This window comes from Ranitomeya imitator, chromosome 2 (assembly GCF_032444005.1).
Source record: "Ranitomeya imitator isolate aRanImi1 chromosome 2, aRanImi1.pri, whole genome shotgun sequence".
NCBI lineage: Eukaryota > Metazoa > Chordata > Amphibia > Anura > Dendrobatidae > Ranitomeya > Ranitomeya imitator.
Genome location: NC_091283.1, coordinates 614,289,465 through 614,313,522, shown reverse-complemented (window position 1 = coordinate 614,313,522; position 24,058 = coordinate 614,289,465). Strand labels below are relative to the sequence as shown.

The window sequence follows — 24,058 nt, the reverse complement described above, 5'->3', positions numbered from 1 at the left end:
CACACTAGCGTCGGAATCTCCCCGTCGCAATGCGTCGGGCAGAGATTCCGACGCTAGCGTTTGACGCACTGCACAACGGGTGCAGCGGATGCATTTCTCCGGCGCATCCGTTGCCCCATTGTGAGGTGCGGGGAGGTGGGGGCGGAGTTCCGGCCGCACATGCGCGGACGGAAAAAGCGGTCCGTCAGGAGCAAAAAACGTTACATTTAACGTATTTTGCTCCCGGCGGTCCGCCACAACACGGCGCAACCGTCGCACGCATTGCGACGTCTGGCAAAAAACGCCAGTGTGAAAGTAGCCTAAGTCATCTGGGAAGATGGCGGCAGCCGTGCGCGCATCAGGACAGCTTCGCTGGATTGGATCCCGGCGGGTGAGTATAGAACAATTTTTTTAAACAGTGATATGGTGTCCACACTGCTATATACTGCGTGGGCTATACTACCTGGCCAGTGTTACATACTATGTGGGCTGTGCTATGTACTGCATGGGCTGTGCTAGATATTACATGGCCACTGTTATATACTACGTGACTGTACAATATACTACGTGACTGGGCAATATACTACGTGGCTCTGTGCTGTATACTACGTCGTTGTGCAATATACTACGTGGCTGGGCAATATACTACGTGACTGGGCAATATACTACGTTGCTGTGCAATATACTACGTGACTGGGCAATATACTACGTCGCTGTGCAATATACTACGTGACTGGGCAATATACTACGTCGCTGTGCAATATACTACGTGACTGGGCAATATACTACGTCGCTGTGCAATATACTACGTAGCTGGGCAATATACTACGTGACTGGGCAATATACTACGTCGCTGTGCAATATACTACGTGACTGGGCAATATACTACGTCGCTGTGCAATATACTACGTGACTGGGCAATATACTACGTGACTGGGCAATATACTACGTCGCTGTGCAATATAGTACGTGACTGGGCAATATACTACGTTGCTGTGCAATATACTACGTGACTGGGCAATATACTACGTCGCTGTGCAATATACTACGTGACTGGGCAATATACTATGTGGCTGGGCAATATACTATGTGGACATGCATATTCTAGAATACCCGATGCGCTAGAATCGGGACACCATCTAATATATATATATATATATATACTAGATTGTGGCCCGATTCTAACGCATCGGGTATTCTAGAATGTGCATGTCCCCGTAGTATATGGACAATGATGATTCCAGAATTCGCGGCAGACTGTGCCCGTCGCTGATTGGTCGAGGCAACCTTTATGACATCATCGTCGCCATGGCAACCATTATGACATCTACGTCGATACTGTGCCCGTCGCTGAATCAGAAACGTGAGATGTCTACGTCCTTTATGACATCATCGTCGCTATGCCCGTTGCTGATTGGTCGAGGCCTGGCGGCCTCAACCAATCAGAGACATGGGATTTCTACGTCGATGCTGTGCCGGTCTCTGATTGGTCGAGGCCTGGCGGCCTCGACCAATCAGAGACGCGGGATTTCCAGGACAGACAGACAGACAGGAAGACAGACAGACGGAAAAACCCTTAGACAATTATATATAGACTAGATTGTGGCCCGATTCTAACGCATCGGGTATTCTAGATTATGCATGTCCCCGTAGTATATGGACAATGATGATTCCAGAATTCGCGGCAGACTGTGCCCGTCGCTGATTGGTCGAGGCAACCTTTATGACATCATTGTCGCCATGGCAACCATTATGACATCATTGTCGCTGTGCCCGTCGCTGATTGGTCGAGGCAACCTTTATGACATCATCGTCGCCATGGCAACCATTATGACATCATCGTCGCTGTGCCCGTTGCTGATTGGTCGAGGCCGCCAGGCCTTGACCAATCAGAGACGCGGGATGTCTACGTCCTTTATGACATTATCGTCGCTGTGCCGGTCGCTGATTGGTCGAGGCCTGGCGGCCTCGACCAATCAGAGAGGCGGGATTTCCAGGACAGACAGAAAGACAGACAGACGGAAAACCCCTTAGACAATTATATATATATATATATATATATATATATATATATATATATATATATATATATATTTTTATTATCACCGGATCAATAAATATGATACTGTGAGCAGCTAGCATGGATCGGCATATCTGTGCCCCTATGGTCTGCAGCCGATCTTGATGATTTTCATTTTAGAACTTTGCGGGGACTAGTATCTTCAGTACAAAAAAGGACAAGGAGTCCTGGAAGTGATATGGCCCTATATAATCCCGATGTCAGCATTATTGAGTCTGTGGGTAATAACATGAAGAGACAGATGGATTTGTATAAGCCTACATCCACAGAAGATCTGTGGTTAGTTCTCCAAGATGTTTGGAACAACCTCCCTGCTGAGTTCCTTCAAAATATCTATTTTATAAATACATATAAACACTGTAGATAAAAAATATCAAGAAGGTAAAAATTACAAAAGAAAAATATTTATTTTGGAGAGAAAAGTACACTGACAATATGATACAAAATGTATTCTTCCATAAAGGGGGCAACTAGACTTAATTTAATGTAAAAACATTGTGTGACATATTAAAGTGTGAACATCAACTTTATGGAAGAATGGTCATCTTCTGCTCTGCCTTCCAATAATATACCTGCAAAAAAAAAAAAAAAACACAGGTGACCCATCAGCTACTGAGATTGAAAATCCACATAGGAAAAGATTAAGAGATCTAATCAGAAAAGTGAGAGAAGTTTGATTCGGGGTATGAGCGGTTCACAAGTTTGTTCAGTTGATCTGCATTAATGAATAATGACCACTAGATGTCGCTATTGTACACAAAATTAAAAAGCTAAGTATTACACAGATGGACCCCAAAACTAAAATACCTGCATAATATCGTGGAAGTCCGATAATTAAAATTCTTCCAACAAAAAAAACTTTTTTTTTAAGCTGGGATCTGTTTTGTGATCATTGAGCATTCGAGGGAGTGAAGCCACCAGCAATCAAACAGCAGCTAACCTGTGAGTATGGAGTCCATTAAAGGGGCCACCATTTAAAAGAAATAAAAAGTGTAATCCTGCCACATAACTACTGTACATTAGGGAGAATCTGATTTCCTGCACCCTGATAAATCTAAAACAAATGAGTTTCGGATAGGCCAATATTGGAAAAAAAAAACATCAGTGCAGCTTTCTTACCATTCATTCTTCATAATTAGAAATCAGAGTAATGTTTTAACCTATGAAAAAGAACAAGAAGTTACAGCATTCCTGTGTATAACATTGCTAGGTTTAGGCAGCCAACATTTAGTCTTGTGACTTATGACTTCTTACCTGTACAGTAAGGCTTCACCTTTGTGGTTTCCTATGGAAAAGAAGCCACTATGAGGGGAGAAATCCATTGCTCGGGGAAAGTGGATTATTTTCTTTTTCGCTTGTACGGGAAAGTTTGAAAAAACAGTAAATGAAGGTATATGAACCTAACGATAAAAATGTAAAATGAAGTATGTTAGCAATACAAAAAATGTCTAAAGGAGACTTTAAAATTGATAGCTTAAATTTAGAATAGATGACACAGAATCAATGGGGATCCTGCCCTTGGAACAATCTGTAAACCAAAAAAAAGGGGGCCACGGTGATTCTTAATTGGGTTTTTTGAAGGGAATCTGTCAGCAGGACTTCACCATTCACCAGTGCATGTAGCTCTTTCAATGACAAGGCCAGCAATACCTTTACATGGCCAGTCCGTTACACAGTTAGTGAGAAATCAGCGCTTGAATTGATATGCAAATGAGGGTGAAGATGTAAATCTGAACTCTGTCACTCCAGCTCTATTCCCTTCCCACCGCTGCCTTCTCCTGTCTGACCGACGACTTTGTTTTGCCTGAAGTCAAACAGTACATAAGCAGCCAGTCTGTGACTGTTTTGAACCAGAAGAGATCTGTGCTGGGCACAACAGACAGGAAGTTAACTACTTAAGTTCATAGGACCAAAAGGAAGAAAAAATAGTCCTGGATACCCTTTTAAGGATTAGATATTAAAGAGTTTATGTCAAATAATCTATCAAAATGCTCTTGCCCTAAGGGTATGTTCTCATGGTCAGTAATCAGCAGCGCTTTGGACGCAGCACAAGTCCGCTCCCTTCCAAAGCCCTGCCGGCTTTTGTACGTGCGGTGATTCCGGATGTGTTTATTGAACCATGTGGAATCACTGCGTCCAATACACTGGACTGTCATATTTATCTTGCGGAGACGCTCAGTCTCTGCAAGATAAATAGACATGCTGCAGTCTGGAAAGACGCGCCGCATGTCCGTCTCTGCAGGGAAGCTGGAGGCGTCTGTGCACGCATAGTGGAGATGGGATTTATTGAAAAGTCTGGCCGCTGTAGGTTGGAAGCTGCGGATGTACGCAGCATCCAACCCGTAGCGTTTACGGACCATGGGAACATACCCTAAAGCTAATAGATAACAGACTTGGCATCACACAATTCAATAAAGGCATACTTAGACATGGATTTACTAAAAGGGGCAACCCTTTTAACCTCTGTAACACCCCCATCATATCTACTGAAACACATTGCAGCAAATCATCTTTATTTCCCAGTTGTCATTATGTGTCTATTGTGGCACTTGGTGTTAAGGAACACTAAAGGTACCGTCACATTAAGCGACGCTGCAGCGATATAGACAACGATGCCGATCGCTGCAGCGTCGCTGTTTAGGTCGTTGTGTGGTCGCTGGAGAGCTGTCACACAGACCGCTCTCCAGCAACCAACGATGCCGAAGTCCCCGGGTAACCAGGGTAAACATTGGGTTACTAAGCGCAGGGCCGCGCTTAGTAACCCGATGTTTACCCTGGTTACCATTGTAAAAGTTAAAAAAAAAAAAAAAAACACTACATACTTACATTCCGATGTCTGTCCCCCGGCGTCAGCTTCCCTGCACTGTGTCAGCGCTGGCCGACCGTAAAGCAGAGCACAGCGGTGACGTCAACCCTGTGCTCTGCTTTACGGCGGCCCTGCGCTTAGTAACCCGATATTTACCCTGGTTACCAGTGAACACATCGCTGGATCGGCGTCACACACGCCGATCCAGCGATGACAGCGGGTGATCAGCGACCAAAAAAAAGGTCCTGATCATTCCCAGCGACCAACGATCTCCCAGCAGGGGCCTGATCGTTGGTCGCTGTCACACAACGATTTCGTTAACGATATCGTTGCTACGTCACAAAAAGCAACAATATCGTTAACGAAATCGTTATGTGTGAAGGTACCTTAAGCCTATAAGAGAGTGACAATAGTACACTGCATAGAAGATTGTTTGGCACCAATTTGCAGGTGGGCTTAGAGAAAGGCTGGTGGGCCAGATTGCCGCTGCAGATAGAGGGCTATCTGCTCCAACAGCGGCGGTGCTGAGACCCAATATCAGCACAGTCTTTGAAGCCATCTTAGGTTACCCACGCCCCATTAAGGGTGTGCAGGATGATACCTGTGTGTGAAAGTATCAGCTATGCAGACTACCTCTATTTTCCCAAACACTATTTTTTGCACAGAAATGAAACACTGAGATAAAAAAATAATGACCGCCCTTACCAGTTTAACAGCATCAGCTGTTTGGTTGGAGGCAACTGCCAAAATTTCTGAACATGGATTAAATACTTGTGTAGAGGCTGCTGTTACTAGGTTCATTACAGACTTTAGAGGTTTCGGGGCCGAGCTCTGCAGACAGTCGTCATATCCGTACACATTCACAACACCAGATTCAGAGCTGAAACATGACAATTACAACAAGTTACCAAAATGCGGAACGAAGAAAGAGTTAAGCTGCATTTTCATACTTACAGGACTATTTCCAACAGCTGGTGAAATAAGGCACACAAAAAAATTACTCTTGAAAACTACTGTACTGTATGTTTCATATTTACATACAAAATGAAAAGATTGTGAGTCTGCAGATAAAAAGGATTCTGCATTATTAACACTACAGACTGGACACGGAGTCCAACAAAACAGTCCAAAGGGATAGTCCGCCCCACTGTCCTAAATGGCTCTGTCTGAACTTGTTTTTTCAGGGATTTACTCAGATTTTAAGATGCAAGTGCTCAGCGTAGAGCACAGTATAAATGTGAGCAGTCTTATTTTTACCAAAAAAAGTCAAATGACAATAGGAATTAACTGTAAGGGCATGACTTTGCATCCTTCTCTAACATCGTATGCACAAAATTTCGATGCCATAGGCTAGGATCACATTACATTTTTGCAATCTGTCAGAAGAGATACCGTATTTTTCGGACTAAAAGACGCACTTTTTCCCCCCCAAAAAAGGGGGGAAAATGGGGGGTGCGTCTAATAGTCACAATGCAGGCTTACCTAGGTGGCAGAGGTGCGGTGGCAGAGGTCCGGTGGCAGAGGTGCGGTTGCGGGGGTGTGGCGGCAGAGGAGGCGCAGTAAGCGGGGTCCCTTTCCCCGGTATGGTGATGCAGCAGGCCCGGTATGCAGCAGAGCCGGGTGAATCCTCTTGTTATCGGTGGTGGCGGCCATTTTCCGGAGGCCGCGCGTGCGCAGATGGAGCGCTCTGCTTCCCGGGGCTTCAGGAAAATGGCCGCCGCGATCTCCATCTGCGCACGCGCGGCCTCCCGCGGCCATTTTCCTGAAGCCCCGGGAGCAGAGCGCTTCATCTGCACACGCGCGGCCTCAGGAAGATGGCCGCGCCCACCGATAACAAGAGGATTCACCCGGCTCTGCTGCATACCGGGCCTGCTGCATCACCATACCGGGGAAAGGGACCCCGCTTCCTGCGCCTCCTCTGCTGCCACACCCCCGCCATCGCACCTCTGCCACCGGACCTCTGCCACCGCACCTCTGCCACCTAGGTAAGCCTGCATGGTACGCCAGGGACCCCTCTCACGCCATACCTCTCACTGCACCTCCTGATCCCAGCACCTCCTGATCCCAGCACCTCCTGATCCCAGCACCTCCTGATCCCAGCACCTCCTGATCCCAGCACCTCCTGATCCCAGCACCTTCTCATCCCAGCACCTTCTCATCCCAGCACCTTCTCATCCCAGCACCTTCTCATCCCAGCACCTCCTCATCCCAGCATCACCCCACCTTGCCTCCTGTGACCCTGCTCTGCCACCGCCATAAGATACTGTAAATTCGGACAATAAGATGGACCCCCATGTTATAAAAAATCTTTTTTTCTGCAATTTTCACCCCAAATTTGGGGTGCGTCTTATGGTCCGGTGCGTCTTATAGTCCGAAAAATACGGTAGTTTAGCAGCAGAGGATGCCATGAATAGTAAATATGCTTATTTCCTTAACGTCCAAGATCCCAAGCTGGCAAGACTTCACCATTGTGTCGGGGAATCCTGACAGTAAGGGTGCTTTCACATTGCGTTCGGTGCTCCCATTGGGTCATACTTCCGAAATCACCAGCAAAACGGGATCCGGACGCATGCGGCAATGGGGCCGTCGACTGTAATTGGAGAGTGAACGTGGTATCTGCCATGCACATTTTTGGGGAGTGTACATCAACAGGATGCGGACACTCAAACGCAGTCTACTATACCTGAGTGTCTGCCTCCTGTAGGTGTACACCTTCGAAAACGATGCACGGCAGAGCACACGTTTACTCTGCCGGCACCATTATAGTCTACAGCCCTGTCAGCGCATGCGTCCGGATCCCGTTAATTGGGAGATTCCGGACATATGCCCCGACAGGGACACAGAATGCAATGTGAAAGCACCCTAAGCTAGTCCACAAACAGAAAGCAGACATTAACCGTGGTTTCAAGCTCATCTCTAGCACATATATTTGATTCACTAAAAAAATAGTTCAAGACGGGCCTGGATACTTTTCTTAAAAAATAAAATAGGACATTGTGGGCACTAGATTCTGTGATGGGACGATTCAGAATGCATTGTTTGGCGTCGGGAAGGAATTTTTCTCCTAATATGGGATCACTTTGCATCTTCCTAATACGGTTTGTGATGTCCTCTGGATCAACATGTTAGACCAAAGGTTGAACTTGATGGATTTATATCTACTGTCAACGTTAAAATGATATAGTACCTTTCAGTGGGATACAAAGGCATGGTATGAATTAAGCATGAAAGGTTAATACGCCATACAAGTGTTTGCCGACAGTACACTTACCCACAAGACACGTATCGGCCGTCTTTAGATACAGCAAGAGAGGTCCCACGTAAGCTGCCATCATCAATAAACTTGTTGAGACACCGCCTGCTTTTTACATCCCACACGTACACATGACCTTCATCTAAAGAAAGTAAAGCAGGTATAGCAGTGAGGTGGACGGCGGATCACATCATTTATGCATAGAAAGAGGTCTGGAACACGATAGGTCTAAGGAGGTTACACTGGGGTTTGCCCATGGAAATGATGAAGGAACAGAGGGAAGCCACATGTACAGAACTATCTTTTGGCCTTCGCATTGCTGTAGGAGTGGTCAATGCAAATATGGTATATTTTATGCCAAGAATGAGACCGATTCTGGGTGGTCTTCATAACACTTGTTAAGGGGAGAAACCCTGGATTTCAATTGCTGATAAGACTAGATAGGGGTTGTTTATACACTGTAATCATAAAGAAAGTCTGCATACAAAGAAAAAACAGTAAGAAATTATTTTACGTGAGGTCAGACAAAAAAAAACAAGACTTAGCAATGTTTCATTTTTCATGTTTTTTTTTGCATTGAAAGCACAAAAGAGGTGTAAATATCCTTTGATGAAAAATTCTTACTGTAATGGTATTGATAAAACGAAGGGCTTTGGGGTCCAATTAGTCCAGGAGAGTCACTGTTGGGGCAATGACTCACGATCTTTTAGCAGCTTTACTGAATGAAGTGGACAAGCCGTGGATGCTGCGTCGGAGAGCACTGAAGATCCAGGAATCTTCCTATTTGCTCATAGCAGGTTTGCCTACAACAACCACGCTGAACTAATTTTGATATATGATCGTGCAGCGATTAGAATTCCCATTACCGGCTTTGATTTAATACCCTCCTGTAACTGATGAAGGTCACAATTGACCGAAACGTTTTCCTGTATTTACTACAATAAATTTTTCCTGCTGCATCTTACCTAAAGTTGAGTGCTAGGTCTCTTAGGCAGGGTTCACACTTTGTTATGGGCGTCCGTTAGATGGACTACGTTACACCGCGGCATAATGCGGTGTAAAGTAGTCCGTTAACGACGCCATTAATTGCTATGTCGGACGCATCGCTAGCGCACGCCCACAATGGGCTTGCGCTAGCGATGTGCCGTCATTGAGTGATGGACCCTGGGACGGGGGCTGCAGCGTTTCCGGGTCCGTCACTGCTAGCGCACATAGAGCATCTGCAAGCTCTATCTGCGCTAGCGCGATGACATATCGGCACTTGCGTTAACGCATGTGTTGAACGGGCTGTTGTTAACGCAATGTGAACCTAGCCTTACTATTACAATAATGGACAAACATGTCTCTCTTGGGCTGCAAGACTACAATTGGTTGAGAACACCTGCAGTTCAATGGGAGGAGTGCAGTGTTAGAGCAGAGGGAGCCACACCCTTCCTCATCCTAGGTATCCATGGTTACGACCACTGATATAGTGACAGTTAGCTAGTTGCTAATGGTCGTAACCATGGATCTTTAAGTTCTTGCAATGCCTGCACATGAGGAAAGACATAGCGAAACAGAAAAACTATACTACATTTCTAATTGGAGATATTTGCTATTATTATTATTCCTACTACATATTGGGATAGGATCTAGGAGATGGGAAGACCCCTTTAACTAGACATACTTTCAACACATTAGATTATAGGAATTTGTGCAAACTCACTTTGAAGGGAACCTGTCAGACTGCACAACAGATAGGCAGTATGAAACGAAGCATGGCTGCATAAACCTTTCATCACTTATCCCATTCATGGAGAGCACCTTTAAAAAACAATTGTCCCCGTCATGCAACTAAAATGGCAAATTGACCATGTCAAGTAACAGGACAAGATATAGTCTTAAGAAACACACCTCTCAAGACCCATGTCAACTGAGCTTTATCATAAGCACTCCTACGTCTAATCTTAGCAGAAGGACTGTTATATATCAGAAGAAATAATGCTTTTTCTCGGCAGACTGGACACGCAGGATTGAGGCTGAAAAAATAATAATAATAATTTGTGCTCAGTCAGCCAAGGAGAAGATTTATTTCTTCTGCTGTAATAGCCCTTCTCTGGCAGCTCAGTGTTATACGTACTTATGATACAGCCCCTCTGACAGTTGAGACACAGCTCTCGGGAGCAGTGTTTCTTCAGATTGCTGCCACTCATCCTGACACACGACTAGGACGGGCTGCTGCTTGAATAATGTGGTGGGGGGCCATTTTATCACATTCTTGGAGAACCCATTTAAGTAATAAAAAAAAAACAGCCATTGTATTTACAAATCCTTTACCGCAATTTGAGAAGATTTTACTGTTGTCTGAAGAAAATACAGCTTGTACATACTCCGCGTTCATTTTCATACTTCCAATCAGCTCTTTCGTCTAATGAAAAAAAAAAAAGACCTGTTTGCATACTGTATACGCAGTAATCAACATAGCAAAGGATCTGTCCATCTTTGCAGAACAGCTTGAGAAATCATCATGGTTTTACATGGTATCCATCCCACATATTTAGTCACTAGATGGTGGCCCGATTTTAACGCATCGGGTATTCTAGAATATGTATTTATGTATGTATATAGCAGCCACATAGTATATAGCACAGGCCACGTAGTATATAGAAGCCATGTAGTATATAGCAGACAAATACTACGGGGCCTGTGCTATATACTATGTGGCTACTATATACATACATATTGTAGAATACCCGATGCGTTAATACAGGCCACGCAATATATTACAGTGGCCACGCAGTATATAACACAGCCACGTACTATATAACAGCCCACGCAGTATAACACAGCCACGCAGTATAACACAGGTGACGTAGTATATAACACAGGCCACGCAGTATATAACACTGGCCACGTAATATATAGCACAGCCCACGCAGTATATAGCAGCCACGTAGTACATAAGACTGCCCACACAGTATATAGCAGCCACGTAGTATATAACACAGCCCACGCAGTATACAGCAGCCACGTAGTATATAACACTGCCCACGCAGTGTATAGCAGCCACGTAGTATATAACACTGCCCACGCAGTATATAGCAGCCACGTAGTACATAACACTGCCCACGTAGTATATTACAGTGGCCACGTAATATATAGCACAGCCCACATAGTATATAACACTGCCTATGTAGTATATAGCAGCCACGCGGTATCTAACACAGCCCACGTAGTATACAGCAGTGTGGGCACCATATCCCTGTTAAAAAAAATAATTAAAATAAAAAATAGTTATATACTCACCCCCTGGGATCCACCGAAGCTCCGGCGATACGCGCGTGGCTGCCGCCATCTTCCGTTCCCAGGATGCATTGCGAAATTACCCAGATGACTTAGCGGCCTCGCGAGACTGCTAAGTCTTCTGGGTAATTTCCCAATGCATCGCCGGGAACGGAAGATGGCGGCAGGCGCGTGTGGCTCGGCGGACTATGGAGGGTGAGAATAGCAGGTTTTTTGTTTTTTTATTATTTTTAACATTACATTTTTTTTACTATTGATGCCGCATAGGCAGCATCAATAGTAAAAAGTTGGGGACACACAGGGTTAATAGCAGCGGTTACGGAGTGCGTTACCCACAACATAACGCGGTCCGTTACCGCCGGCATTAACTCTGTGTGACTGGAGGGGAGTATGCGGGCGCCGGGCACTGACTGCGGGGAGTAGCGGCCATTTTCTTGCGGACTGTGCCCGTTGCTGATTGGTCGTGGCTGTTTTGTCACGACCAATCAGCGACTTGGATTTCCAAGACAGACAGAGGCTGCGACCAATGAATATCCGTGACAGAAAGACAGACAGACAGAAAGACAGACGGAAGTGACCCTTAGACAATTATATAGTAGATGTTGAGTCTAGGCAAGGACCCGTTTTATTTGCCTAGGGTATGTAAAACACTGAAACAGAAACCACTTGGAAAACACAGTACTTAAAAGCTGAAGTATTCTCGAATACGGTCACCATTTATGGTAAATTTATGTAAATGAGAATTCTGAACTAGTCTTCTATTCCACCTAAAAATGTATGAATACATTCACATCTGAGTGCCACTGGTTTGGGGTATGTCCGTACACCGACTGACGCTGCCCAATCAGTGCTGACTATATTGAGTCGCAACCCTTTAGCAAGGTGAATAAAAAACCTTGTCAATTTATTCCTAAATTTCCAGGAGGAAAAAACAGAGGAATCACACAACACAAATTCTAAGAAAAGAATCTTATAAATTTGTTACATAATTAGTAAAACAGACATATCAAGATAGTGGTCAGCTACTTTTTAAAAAGAAGTCCAGTGGTCAGTCACATAAAAAAAAAAACGGTTCCAAGATAAGTGGATAACAGGTTGTTTCACGGCAGACATCACCAGTGATTAAATTTAAAGGGACTGTCAGCATATGACTTCACACCAAGTACAGGCGTTCGGTGCTTCACAGTGGGGCCAATCATTTATATACGCCTTCTTACCTGCTTGGTTTCCATATATCGCCTACCTTTTCTGGCTCTATGAAGCCAGAACTGTCAATCAAATAAGAGGGCGGGCGAGGAGATACAGGGAAAACAATCAGGTGGCAAGGTGTATTTAAATGTTAGTTTGAACAATGTCCTGCCACTCGGTGCTCCATGGCATGACCAGAGTCCCTTTAACTTGAAGGGAAATGGAGACACATGTTAAATGAAGAATTCTACATAGCCCATCACATTGGGCTATCAGGTATGTGGCAGGTCCCTAAACTGAGAAATTCCCTTTGTGAATGAGGAACTCAATTAAAGGGAACCTGTCACCCCCCCAAAATGGAAGTTGAACTAAGCCCACCAGCATCAGGGGCTTATCTACTGCATTCTGGAATGCTGTAGATAAACCCCCGATATATCCTAAAAGATGAGAAAAAGAGGTTAGATTATACTCACCCAGGGGCGGTCCTGCTGCGGTGGGCATCGCGGTCCGGGGACTCCCATCTTCTTACGATGGCGTCCCCATCTGGTCTTCACGCTGTGGCTCCGGCGTACTTTGTCTGCAGTGTTGAGGGCAGAGGAAAGTACTGCAGTGCGCAGGCGCCGGGAAAGGTCAGAGAGGCCCAACGCCTGCGCACTGCAGTACTTTGCTATGCCCTCAACAGGGCAAACAAAGTACGCCGGAGCCACAGCATGTAGACAAGAAGAGGACGTCATCCTATGAAGATGAGAGGCCCCGGACAGTGACGCCCATCGGACTGGACCGCAGCAGGAACGCCCCTGGGTGAGTATAATCTAACCTCTTTTTCTCATCTTTCAGGATACATCGGGGGCTTATCTACAGCATTACAGAATGCTGTAGATAAGCCCATGATGCTGGTGGGCTCAGCTCAACTTCCATTTTGGGGGTGACAGGTTCACTTTAAGAATTTCTAATAATGCATTTAAAAAAAGAATTTCACATATTCAGAGATTTTAAACTAGTCCGGGCTTCTCAAATTTTGCCTCCTCAGGCAGACTAATGCCCGGACTCATCATCTGTCCATAGCAAAATGAAAATATCTAAATTTTGCTCCTCTGTGTCTTGAATCCAGTAGAACGTTACAATAAGTACAGAATGAGTCAATGATATGGTTAACTAGAGAATACTGCAGTCATAGCCCCATATTGTCACTGTCTCACCAACAACTAGCTGGTGTCTCATCCTGACCCATCCTCACTAAATGGGTTACTGGATTATTTTTTATTTTAAACATTTTGCTCATAGAAATAAAAGATATCATTAGTGAATAACCAGGCCCAACAAGAAGAGGATTTTTAATTTGCTTCGGATTAAAATTTTACCTTCATGGAAAGCATATGTATATATCCAGAGGAACCTCCGAGTAAAAGCAATGATCCATCTGGAGACACTTCAAAATGTTTTATGCACTTTTCCTCCAAGCCTGAAATAGGAATATATTAAGTAGAAAATAAAAAAAATAAAAAAATCACATACATATTTACACAAAAACACCCTATAAGACACAAAAAATATTACACATTATATACACATATATCTTGCAACAACTATTTAATATCTATCTGCTTTCATGGACTCAGTCTAGAGATCCTTTGTGTCATGGGATTACAATATCTATATATAATGTAGCCACAAAGGGAAGAGTCATCCAATGAGTAAAAATAGGGATTTTTGTGTACTCACAGTAAAATCCTTTTCTCCAAACCAATCATTGGGGACACAGGCCATGGGTGTATGCTGCTGCCACCAGGAGGCTGACACTAAGTATTACAAAGAAAGTTAGCTCCTCCCCTGCAGTATACACCCTCATACTGGCTCACAGAGAACCAGTTCAGTGCAAAAGCAGTAGGAGATCAATAATAACATATAAGAGTATAACATGTCAAATTACAGAAGAAGTACAGAGCCATTAACAGGGTGGGTGCTGTGTCCCCCAATGATTGGCTCGGAGAAAAGGATTTTACGGTGAGTACACAAAAACCCCTATTTCTCCTTCGCCTCATTGGGGGACACAGACCATGGGACGTCCCAAAGCAGTCCCTGGGTGGGGACAACATAACAGATCAGGCCCTGCGTAACCACTATCTAAGAATGAGCTACCGGGGCCAGCGGAGTCCACCTGCCCAGACTCACATCTGCCGAAGTCTGGGTGTGAATATTGTAGTGCTTCAAGAATGTGTGCGGACTGGATGAAACTGCAACCTTGCCGGCCTGCTTTGCCGACACCTGGTGCCTAATGGCCAAAGAAGCTACTATCGACGAAGTGGGGAGTGCCCTGATCCCTGCTGGGATATGCTGACCTCTGACACGGAAGGACCCCTAGATGGAGTAAGGAATCCCCCAGGCTACCATGGCCGATGAAGCGGCTAAACTCTTCCTGCAACTGTCAGGAAGCCCAAATAAAGTGTCCAACCTTTGGAAGGGCACCGTCCTCGATACGTACCTTCTCAGAGCACTCACCTCGTCCAGAGTATGGGTACCTCATTCCGTTTTGTGGACTGGTGCCGAACAAGACAAGGAAAGAATGATGTCCTCGTAACAGAGGGAGTACAATACCACATTGGTAACAAGGGAAGAGGACGGCATGAGGACAACCTTGCCTTGATAGCAAAAAAGAAAAGAGTCTGAAAAGACAGATCGGTTAGCTCCGAAGACTCGCCTGAATGACGTGACTGCAGAGAAAAAGGTGACCTTCCATGACAGTAAAGTCTGTCCGGATCAAAAGGAGTCTACTGTAAGACCCCTCAGGACCATTAAGGTCCCAAAGATCTAAGGGTAGGTGATATGGAAGAACCGCATGGGAAAACTCCCTGCGAGAAAGTCCCTATTTGCAGTTTTGTTGCAATAAGACTGAAAAAGCTAAAATCTAGACTTATAGCAAGAGCTGAGTGTCAGGCCTGAATCTAGATTGTTTTGAAGGAAAGCTAAAAAAGGGGGAAAGGCGTCCGTGATCTCTGCCCCAAACAAAATGCGTACTGAGGCGGGCTTACAAGCACTAGTTGCTGACAACTTGTTGTGAGAGTCCCGCCTGGGTCAGAACCAGTTCCTGGAGAGCAGATCTGGACGATCCGACAACCGCCAGAGAAAATCGGCGCTGAGTTGTACTAGCTCTGCAAACAAAACCTAACGTGGTCATTGCAGATCACCCAAGGATCACTAGGACCCTTTCCACTTCCTAAAGACTCTCTGAAGTAGTGGAAGAGGGGTGATGGAACTATGAACTCCAGTACATTGGCATTCAGTCTGTATACCATCCAATATACATCTGGAATGCTCCAGTGAAGGCAGATCTGTTGGAAGACTTTCGGATGAAGTTCCCACTCACTTGAGGCGAGACCCCGACGGCTGAAGAAGTCTGCAGTCCAGAGTTCTACTCCAGGGATGTGTACTACCGAGATCACCGAGTGATTGATCCCAGCCCATCGGAGAATGTGAAGTACCTCGGCCATGGTCGCCTGGCCACGGTTACCTCCGAGATTATTAATGTACAGAACAGCCGTGGCGTTATCCGATTGAATTCAGATGGGGTGACCAGCCAGAAGGCAGTGGACCTGCTGTAGGACTAGCCGTACCGTTCGGATCCCCAGAACAATGATCAGGAGAGTGTATTCTCGAGATGACCGGAGGGCCTTGAGCAGTGTGGTTACGCTCCCCAGGTCAGAAGACTGGCATCGGTAGTCACAAATAATCATTGAACCGGGAGAAAGGATCTCCCCTGGATGAGGAAGGAGCTCAGAGACTACCCTCTAAAAGCCTGTCTAACCTGCAGAAAACTGCTTCCATTGCTGCCACCATTTTTCCTCAGAACCCTCATAGCAAATCAAATGGAATGAGGGGATGAGTGACCAAGTGCGCAAGCTCCCTGTTGAAGGGTCAAGGATCATCCTCAAAAAGGATATCTGCTGGGCTGGAAATGAGGAAGACTTATCTAAGTTTAATCTGCCAGCCCAGGTGAGAAACGGTAACACAAGTGATATAGTCGGACTCAGCGCAGTCCTAGAAGGACGGCTAGAAAGTTGACCGGATAGAGCAGGACAAACAAGCCCCGAAGGTGCAAGATGGACATTACAGCTGCCATGACCATTGTGAACACTCTTGGAGCGATAGCAAGGCCGAAGGGCAGGTCGTGACCTGAAAATGCTGTTCGCGAATGGAAAAAAAAAAAAAAAAAAAACATAAATCGGAATGTGGAGGTAAACATCCCGAATGTCGAGGATGCCAGAAACTCCACCTTTTTCCATTGAGGTAATGGCCGAATGGAGGAACTCCATCCAAAGAAGGAGGACCTTGTCAACCTTGTTAGAAGTTTGAGGTCCAGGATCGGTCTTACCTTTTCCGTCCCCTTTTTGAGACAAAGATCCCTCAGATCTAGACTGTCTTGGGCAACCCTTCCACTGCTGGTTGGGTTTATAGGAAACATTCGATCCTTTGTTTCTCCATGAGGAACGTCCCAACTTCTCACCGAATAACCAACCACTCTGGTAAGGGAGTGATGTCAGAGGATTTTTGAACGCAGAGTACGCTTACATTCTCTGAGTCATAATGCCCTTCTGAATGAAATGGCATTTGCTGCTGAGTGCGCTGCACAACTAGCCGCATCCAAGAGGCGTGAACCACAGTCTCCAGCTCAAGAGATTTGACTGGCCAGCTGTACTGTGTTCAGGAAAAGGTTACTGTTGTGAATCAAAGTAGTTAATGTCTCCGGCCAGGAGACCATTGCTCTAGCAACCCATGTGGCGGCTAAGGAAGGGTAGAGTGCTGAATCCGAGGCTGTAAGACGGAATGAACCAGATTTGCTATCTGACAGTCCGTGGTATTTTTAATTGATGACCAATCGGGCAGGGATACTGGTAGGTATACCACAGGAGATTCTACCCGGTTAAGCTGAAAAGTGGCAGAATGCGTGACTGCATCCAGCAGGTCATAAAAAAACGTCTCTTACTATCGCCGCTCTCTTTTGACGGTGCAGAGTTAAAATGATGACACCTCGAACCACCATCCTTTTAAACAGGGAAGTGGAGAGGGATCGTCCGCCTTCTTGCATAATCTGCTAAATAGTGGTGATGCAGAGGGGGCTGCTCAGACGCTAAAAGGGTGCCTCTGTACATCCACGGAGTTCAGGCCCGGGTGGACAGGGCTGGTTGTCCAGCGTTTGACCTGGCTGCAGAAGAGGATACATGGAGGCGACACTCCATGTGCTCCTCTTGTTGATGGTGTGGGGAGACCGGTGCCCTTTAAAGGACCCGTCGTCCCTAAAAACCAGACAAGGCATGGCATCCCACGTCGTAGGGGGTATACATGCGTGTTCGCATATTGGCTGAAAAAAGATACCACGCTTGAAGAGACTTCTGTCCAGTAAATAGCTTATCCGGACGCTCCCTGTCCGGGTGAATAGCAAATGCTCTAAGAGGGAGTTTAGTCTCCTTTTGAGGACACTGCGTCATCTAGAGCAGAACCGGAGTCCTCGTCAATCTAGAGATTGGCTGATGGTCTAAATAGGCAAATCCATCCTTTTCTGAAGTTCTGGAGAGTCCAGATCCAAGGCAATATCCAATTCATATTTAGAGTCTTGTTCTCAGAAAATCATTAGTGAGGGAGATCAGGAAATGAAGCTCCCGATTTCTAGACGCCTGTACGCTTCTAGAATACTTGCAGCCCGATAGCCGACGGCTCCCATGTAGGAGAGGGACCATCTAGATCGGTCCTGCGAGCACTCCAAGCCACGGAGGGATTCAATCTCTTGGTCAGAGAAGCCATGGATTGCGGCAGAGACAAAGCCCACTCAGGGGAACTAGGTACTCTGCGGCGGCAGAGGGCTCCTGAGCTCATTTGGGGTGACCGGTTTCGGACTGGTCATATGTCTTTAAGACCAGGGAATGCTGGTCAAGTGCCTTTAAGATCAGGGAATGCTGGTCATGTGCCTTTAAAACCACGGAATGCTGGTCATGTGCCTTTAAGACCAGGGAAACACTACAGGGGGAAAATGCAGGTAGAGAGCAGTACTTCCTTACCCGGGTACTGATGTTGCAGAGTTGTTGTGACCCTTTAATGTAAATCTGTCGCCCCCCTGTGAGCCGTCTGGGTGGACTAAGATGGCCACCAGGAGTTGCAGAGGCGGTAAACTCACGCAGAGAGCGAGGGCGCACAAATTTGGGGGCGGAGCCACAGCCATGATATGGGCGGAGCCTCATGACTTCCATGAATAGGCCCAAGCCAGGGCCTAAATTTCCACAGCTGGCGGGAGCAATACCAGGGGTAGAAGTGGGGGGGGGCTTTGGGGTGGCCGAGAAAAAATGAGCGCTGCCAGGTGAGAAGCTCGAGAAAAGTGGGCGGAGCCGCCTTAGCGCACCATAGTGCTGCTTCCGGATGAGGCCTACACATCGGCTGAAGCTGGGGACTAAATTTTTGCAGCCGGCCGGAGCATTACCTCAGGGAGGTGGGCAACAGGGTAGCTATGGCTGAGGCTGCCTGTCAGCATGTGAATATCCCACTGCAGAGGCCCATCGCTAACTGGATCCACTCACCATCGGTGCGTGTCCTGGCATGGAGCCACCGCGGATGACTGGGTTTCAGCGCCGAGGAAAGCGCATGCACTCTATTATTCTGCTGCAGGCAAGGTATTGCAGCATGGACGGTGCAGGGATAGAGGGGTAAACCTCAATCCACCATCCCTTTGTTAGGGAGGTGGAGAGGAACCGTCCGCCTCCTTATACCATTTGCTTTAACAGTGGTGGTGCAGTGGGGGCTGCTCGATCGCCAAAGAGAGGGGCCTCTGTACATCCAAGGAGTTCAAGCCCCCGGAAGGACAGGGCCAATTGTCCGGCATTAGGCCTGGCTGAAGAAGATACGTGAAGGCAACACTCCATATGCTCGTCTGTTGATGGTGCGAAGAGATCGGTGCCCTTGAAGAGACCTGTCGCCTATAAGAATCAGCCCAGGCGTGGCACGTCGCAGGAGAGGATACGGAGAGGCGACACTCTCCGTGCTCGCCTGTTGATGGTTCAGGGAGATCGGAACCTTGAAAGAATCCGTCGCCCCATTCGTCCACGGAAAAATCAAAATCAAAAATGTAATCAAAATTGAAAAGTAAAATAATAAAGAGTTTTGGGTCTGAATAGCAGACCCGTCCGTGTGCCTCCTATGGACACTAAGAAAGAACTGGTTCTCTGGGAGCCAGCAGGAGGGTGTATAGTGCAGAGGAGGAGCTAACTTTCTTTGTAATACTTAGTGCCAGCCTCCTGGTGGCAGCAGCATACACTGTGTCCCCCAATGAGGCGAAGGAGAAATAATTTTTCAAGCTGGTGTTATAAAGTATTCTAATTTACAGAGATAATGACTTTTGGGTTTTCATTGGCTGTAAGCCATAATCATGAACATTAACAGAAATAAACATTTGAAATAAATCACTGTTTGCAATGACTATATAATATAGGGATTTTTGTGTACTCACCGTAAAATCCTTTTCTCCGAGCCACTCATTGGGGGACACAGGACTGTGGGTGTATGCTGCTGCCACTAGGAGGCTGACACTAAGTAATACACCGCCCGCTGGATCCAGATAATACCAGTTCGGTAGCAAAGCAGTAGGAGATTAACAAAATTTATCCTTAGGAACAACATGTCAGAGGCTAAAACACTCATAGGCAACAAGCCAAAACAGGAGTGGGTACTGTGTCGCCCAATGAGTGGCTCGGAGAAAAGGATTTTACGGTGAGTACACAAAAATCCCTATTTCTCCATCGCCACATTGGGGGACACAGGACCATGGGACGTCCAAAAGCAGTCCCTGGGTGGGAAATAACCCAACAGTGTAAACTTATGGCACCTGCTGTCTACAGGTGCGCTACCGCTGCCTGCAGAATACACCTACCCAGGCTTGCATCTGAAGATGCCTGAGTATGGACATTGTAATGCTTTGAGAAAGTGTGCAGGCTAGACCAGGTCGCAGTTTTGCAAACTTGCTCTGCAGACACTTGATTCCAAATGGCCCAGGAAGCACCCACCGACCGAGTGGAGTGTGCCCTGAGGCCCGCAGGGATAGGCTTGCCTGTGACGCGGGAAGCCTCTTGAATAGTCGACCGAATCCATCTGGCGATTGTCAACTTAGAAGCAGCCAGTCCCTTACGGTGTCCTGCCGGGAGCGCGAACAGAGCTTCCGTCTGTCGAAAAGGTGCCATCCTATACATGTACTTCCTAAGAGCTCTCACAAGATCCAGGGCGTGAAGAGCCTTCTCCATGCGTTGCGTTGGAGCAGGACAAAATGACGGAAGTAGAATATCCTCGTTGAGGTGGAAGGAAGACACCATCTTTGGGAGGAAGGTAGGGGACGGTCTGAGGACCACCTTGTCACGGTGGGATGTAAGGAACGGCGTCCGACAGGAAAGGGCAGCCAACTCCGAGACTCGTCTGATCGAGGTAATAGCGACGAGAAAAGCCACCTTCCATGAAAGGAGAGGTAGAGAGAGGTCCTGCAACGGCTCGAAGGGCGATTCCTGCAGGACACCTAGGACCAGATTAAGGTCCCAAGCCTCTAGAGGTGCTTTGTAGGGGGGCACCACGTGAGAGACTCCCTGAAAGAACGTACTGACCTGGGATTTGGAAGCAATTTTTCGTTGAAAAAGGACTGACAAGGCCGAGACCTGCCCTTTAAGGGAACTCAGCGAAAGCCCCAAATCCAGACCGGATTGGAGGAAATCCAGGATGGTAGAGATGTTGAAAACCAACACAGGGCGACCTCTGCTTCTGCACCATTCAAAAAAGATCTTCCAGATCTGATGATGCGCGATGACACCGTCTTTCGGGCATTGATCAAAGTGGAAACTACCTCACGGGAAAAACCTGTGCGAGTCAGAACCCAGGATTCAACGGCCAAGCCATCAAACGCAGGGCCTCTGAGTTTTGGTGGTAGATCGGGCCCTGAGAAAGTAGATCCAGACGATCTGGTAATCTTTCCCTCTCCTCTGGAATTTTCCCCTCCTCCTTCAAACACTATCATTACTCCGTTACTAAAGAAACCCACTCTCGACCCATCCTGCACAAACAACTACAGACCTGTCTCCAATCTCCCCTTCATCTCTAAACTCTTGGAGCGCCTAGTCTACTCCCGCCTTACCCGTTACCTCTCCATTCACTCCCTCCTAGACCCTTCACAGTCCGGCTTCCGCCCCTACACTCGACAAAAACTGCACTCAAAGTGACCAAGGACCTTCGGACAGCAAAATGTAATGGTGACCACTCTCTGCTCATTCTTCTCGATCTTTCGACACTGTTGACCACCCTCTCTTACTCTCTAGGCTCCAGTCACTTGGCATTAAGGACACTGCTCTCTCCTGGTTCTCCTCCTATCTTTCTGACTGCTCCTTCAGTGTTCTGTTCTCTGGCTCCACTTCATCTCCTCTCCCCCTCACTGTCAGGGTACCCCAGGGCTCAGTCCTTGGCCCCCTTCTCTTCTCCCTCTACACTGCCCCAATTGGACAGACCATCAGCAGATTTGGCTTTCAGTACCATCTTTATGATGACGACACAACTATATACGTCATCCCCTGGCCTTACTCCTGCTGTACTACAGAACACTACTGACTGTCTGTCCGCAGTCTCTGACATCATGTCCGCTCTCTATCTGAAACTCAACCTCTCCAAAACTGAGCTTCTTCTGCTCCCACCATCTACTAACCTCCCTAAATCTGACGTTTCCCTCTCCGTGGGTGGCACCATAATAACACCCCGGAAGCAGGCGCGCTGTCTGGGTGTTATGTTTGACTCCGATCTCTCCTTCACATCCCATATACAATCTCTTGCCCGCTCATGCCACTTACACCTTAAGAACATCTCTAGAATCCGCCTTTTTCTAACCATAGAAACAACAAAACCCCTCACTGTCGCCCTGATCCACTCCCGCCTGAACTACTGCAACGCTCTATTAATTGGCCTCCCCCTCACTCGACTTTCCTTTCCCCTCTCCAGTCTATCCTTAATGCAGCAGCCAGGGTCATCTATCTAGCTAATCGTTACTCAAACGCGTCCACTCTTCGCCAGTCATTACGCTGGCTGCCCATTCATTACAGGATACAATTCAAAGTACTTGTTCTCACCCACAAAGCTCTCCACAGTGCAGCACCCCCTTACATCTCCTCCCTCATTTCTGTCTATCGGCTTAACCGACCTCTGCGCTCTGCAAATGACTTTCGACTAACCTCTGCACTAATCCATACCTCCCACTCCCGACTACAAGACTTCTCCCGTGCTGCGCCAATCCTCTGGAATGCTCTACCCCAAGAAATTAGGACCATCCACAATTTGCATAGTTTTAGGCGCTCCCTCAAAACACATTTGTTCAGAGCGGCCTATCATGTTCCCTAATCAGTTATTTTGTTTGTGTGTAGCCCATTCACTACTTCCATCTATCCCCCACTCCCTGAAGATGGCTGGACCATCATTGTAAATACACACTTGCTTTGTATTTCCCCACCTCATTGTAGATTGTAAGCTCTCACGAGCAGGGTCGTCTTGTGTTGCTTTAATTATAGTATTGTTAACATTGTTACTTATGACTGTTGTGTTTGAAGCTGTAAAGCGCTGGGGAATATGTTGGCGCTATATACAGTGGGGCAAAAAAGTATTTAGTCAGTCAGCAATAGTGCAAGTTCCACCACTTAAAAAGATGAGAGGCGTCTGTAATTTACATCATAGGTAGACCTCAACTATGGGAGACAAACTGAGAAAAAAAAATCCAGAAAATCATTGTCTGTTTTTTTAACATTTTATTTGCATATTATGGTGGAAAATAAGTATTTGGTCAGAAACAAACAATCAAGATTTCTGGCTCTCACAGACCTGTAACTTCTTCTTTAAGAGTCTCCTCTTTCCTCCACTCATTACCTGTAGTAATGGCACCTGTTTAAACTTGTTATCAGTATAAAAAGACACCTGTGCACACCCTCAAACAGTCTGACTCCAAACTCCACTATGGTGAAGACCAAAGAGCTGTCAAAGGACACCAGAAACAAAATTGTAGCCCTGCACCAGGCTGGGAAGACTGAATCTGCAATAGCCAACCAGCTTGGAGTGAAGAAATCAACAGTGGGAGCAATAATTAGAAAATGGAAGACATACAAGACCACTGATAATCTCCCTCGATCTGGGGCTCCACGCAAAATCCCACCCCGTGGGGTCAGAATGATCACAAGAACGGTGAGCAAAAATCCCAGAACCACGCGGGGGGACCTAGTGAATGAACTGCAGAGAGCTGGGACCAATGTAACAAGGCCTTCCATAAGTAACACACTACGCCACCATGTACTCAGATCCTGCAGTGCCAGACGTGTCCCACTGCTTAAGCCAGTACATGTCCGGGCCCGTCTGAAGTTTGCTAGAGAGCATTTGGATGATCCAGAGGAGTTTTGGGAGAATATCCTATGGTCTGATGAAACCA

General features: G+C 46.5%; 1 protein-coding gene across 2 annotated transcripts in view; it reads right to left on the bottom strand.

Moving 5' to 3' along the window:
- Window positions 1-2,441: 2,441 nt before the first annotated feature.
- UTP18 (UTP18 small subunit processome component) overlaps window positions 2,442-24,058 on the bottom strand; it is a 62,951-nt gene continuing 41,334 nt past the window's right edge. For both annotated transcript variants that reach the window (XM_069752498.1, XM_069752499.1), the window contains exons 9-15: window positions 13,950-14,050; window positions 10,435-10,525; window positions 8,137-8,260; window positions 5,571-5,745; window positions 3,314-3,459; window positions 3,179-3,219; window positions 2,442-2,631 (exon numbers count right to left, since the gene is read on the bottom strand). In XM_069752498.1, the coding sequence (XP_069608599.1) occupies window positions 3,195-3,219; window positions 3,314-3,459; window positions 5,571-5,745; window positions 8,137-8,260; window positions 10,435-10,525; window positions 13,950-14,050 (662 nt within the window). In that variant the 3' untranslated portion in view covers window positions 2,442-2,631; window positions 3,179-3,194. The remainder of the gene's footprint in view (window positions 2,632-3,178; window positions 3,220-3,313; window positions 3,460-5,570; window positions 5,746-8,136; window positions 8,261-10,434; window positions 10,526-13,949; window positions 14,051-24,058) is intronic.